The 2,266-nt window shown below is 53.4% G+C and overlaps 1 protein-coding gene across 1 annotated transcript; it reads right to left on the reverse strand.

Moving 5' to 3' along the window:
- Nucleotides 1-619: 619 nt before the first annotated feature.
- D7B24_004642 (uncharacterized protein) lies at nt 620-1,697 on the reverse strand (the record flags this gene model as incomplete). Its single annotated transcript, XM_028638809.1, has 4 exons — nt 620-1,332; nt 1,384-1,445; nt 1,499-1,559; nt 1,637-1,697. 4 exons carry the CDS (start codon nt 1,695-1,697, stop codon nt 620-622), a joined length of 897 nt encoding a protein of 298 aa, XP_028490192.1.
- Between the last annotated feature and the right edge of the window lie 569 nt (nt 1,698-2,266).

Below are 2,266 nucleotides of genomic sequence, written 5' to 3' on the forward strand. Positions count from 1 at the left end.
ATTTCGCCTAGTACGTCGGCACTGGCACAGAGGATGCATCGTCTAGCACGAACCTAGTGGGAGGTCAAAGTTGAAAGCTCAATATTAAACCATGAGGCCTGCGTAGCTGCCTTAGCCGAAGTCTCCACGCTCGGCGCACCACAGCGTAGGGCCCTTGGGCATTCCGTGGACCACCACGCCACGACGCCACGCACCAAAACACCAGCGCAAATCGCTAACCGCCGTGGATGCGCATCCCGAGAGCACGGTTTCTCTTCATCGACCAAGGAACAGTCTTCTCTGCCAGCACACTACGAGCCTTCTGCCCTCTCCGCCTTTTCCGAGCCGCATTCGGCTGATTTAGGCTACACCGTGATGGAAGGGCTACGACTTAGTTCCCTCATCTTTGTCTGTCTGCGGCTTCCTGGGGATGGATCCAGAATCTCTTCGTCACAAGGACTTGGAAGAAGCCTAGATAGTCGGCTCGAGAGCATCACGCATGTGATGAATGGTGTACTGAGGTTTAGCTTCCGTTTGTTATGATGCCAACCCGCTCTTTCTCCAAGAGAACCCTCAAAGTGTATGCCCATCATCTCATTTGCGGATCATGGTCGTCATTGGCGCTTGAATGATTGTCCCTTCATTCGACCACGCATAGAATATCCTGGCTTGCGCTTTTCAGGATCGCCAGCTGAACTAAGCCGTTACGCCGCATCCATACTCCAGCAAGCACGAACCCGTGCATCCAGTTATGGCCCTGCCCGGGAAGGTCACACCTGCCAGGCAACCACCGCTCCGGTGCTTTGTAGAGATACAGAGAGGCTCCTATTGAGTTGAGCAACGCCAAGCCCAGGAACGATCTGAAACCCATTCTCTCGTCGAGCTCCGCAAGCCCGAAGGCATACAAGCCGTGGAGCACCGGCGCAAAAAGACCGATACCGAAACAGGCATAGACAAGAACACGCGGTTGTTGGTCCCCCGTCTCACGAAAAGCAGGTCGTAGCGTGGCGAGGCCGCTCAGCACGGCGGAGGCCGACATAAGAGCCAGATGGACCGTGTATGCAGTCCGCTGGCATCGAAAGGCAAAATGGGCGCCAGATAGTCCGGTTCCCCACATCAATAGGACGATACCTAAGTGATCCATCTGGTTGCTAAGTCTGTAAACACTGCGGCTGTGGTTACAGAACGTATGAAAGGCTGCAGAGAAGAAGAAGCACAAAGCCACTGACATGTCAAACATGCCGATGGCAAACCTATCGGAGGTCAACAGAGCGGGTGTGTCGTCTTTGATACAGTCATCGAAGAATTGATGGAGAAACCACAGCGATCCCAGGGCATGCGACCAAATGTTGACTTTGTCGCTGGTCAGACAGGCGATGTGTATCTAGCGTGAAGCTAACGCACCTGTTTCATTGTGGAGTTGAAATGTACTTCGCAAACATTGCCAGTACGAATACGACACGTCACTATGCGGTCGATTAACGTCGCATCTCATATTCGGGCATTAAGGGCACACTACCGATAGCCCGAGAGAATGAAGCTGTTGTCCCTGTGCAGTGTTGTGGCCGACGAGCTGACCTCTGCCAATGGCGTATTGCATGGTGAGCTCGTCGTGTAGGCGATGCGGGACGAAGTCGATAGAATTTACAACACTTACGGACAGGGTGCAAGACTGGCGTACTCGTCTCGAACCGAGTCTTTCCACGTTGAGTTTCCATGTTGCAGTACAAGCCAGAAAAAGTCCACTAGTGCGTAGGATGGACTATCTGAAGATGTTCGTGAACAAGAAGGACTCGCAGGCAAGTCACAAGTCAAGAGTCCAGCGACGGATTGGCAAGATGCAGTGTGCTGAGGGCAGCAAATCGCGCGTGAACCCAGAAATCCTCCCTGTCTCGGGGGCACCACGTCTTATGATGCATGTCCAGGACCTGATCAGTGCGGGCGTCATCGAAAGCCTGTTGTCTTCTGCCCGGTTGTCTTGCGTGACGATCACCCCGACAGGAATATAACCGCTCGTAACGTCGGGATTGCAATGTCGGTCTTGCTACGTCGAGCTTCAGGCTGGGATGGTCAAAAGGTGGGGCGTATTGACCAATCGTGTGTAAAAGTTCAACGACCCATGCCCTGAGATGTGCAATAGTTAGATATGCATGTTATCCTGGGTCATAGTGCAAACCTTGGCGGGCGGTTTTGTTACCAGCAGTGGAACCGACCGCGGTGCGCGATTTCACTTTTGACGTCTGACAATTGCCATCTGACAACCGACGTCCAGCAATTGACGTCCGGC

The sequence above is a fragment of the Verticillium nonalfalfae genome, assembly GCF_003724135.2.
Source record: "Verticillium nonalfalfae strain VnAa140/NRRL 66861 chromosome Unknown scaffold_260, whole genome shotgun sequence".
Lineage (NCBI taxonomy): Eukaryota > Fungi > Ascomycota > Sordariomycetes > Glomerellales > Plectosphaerellaceae > Verticillium > Verticillium nonalfalfae.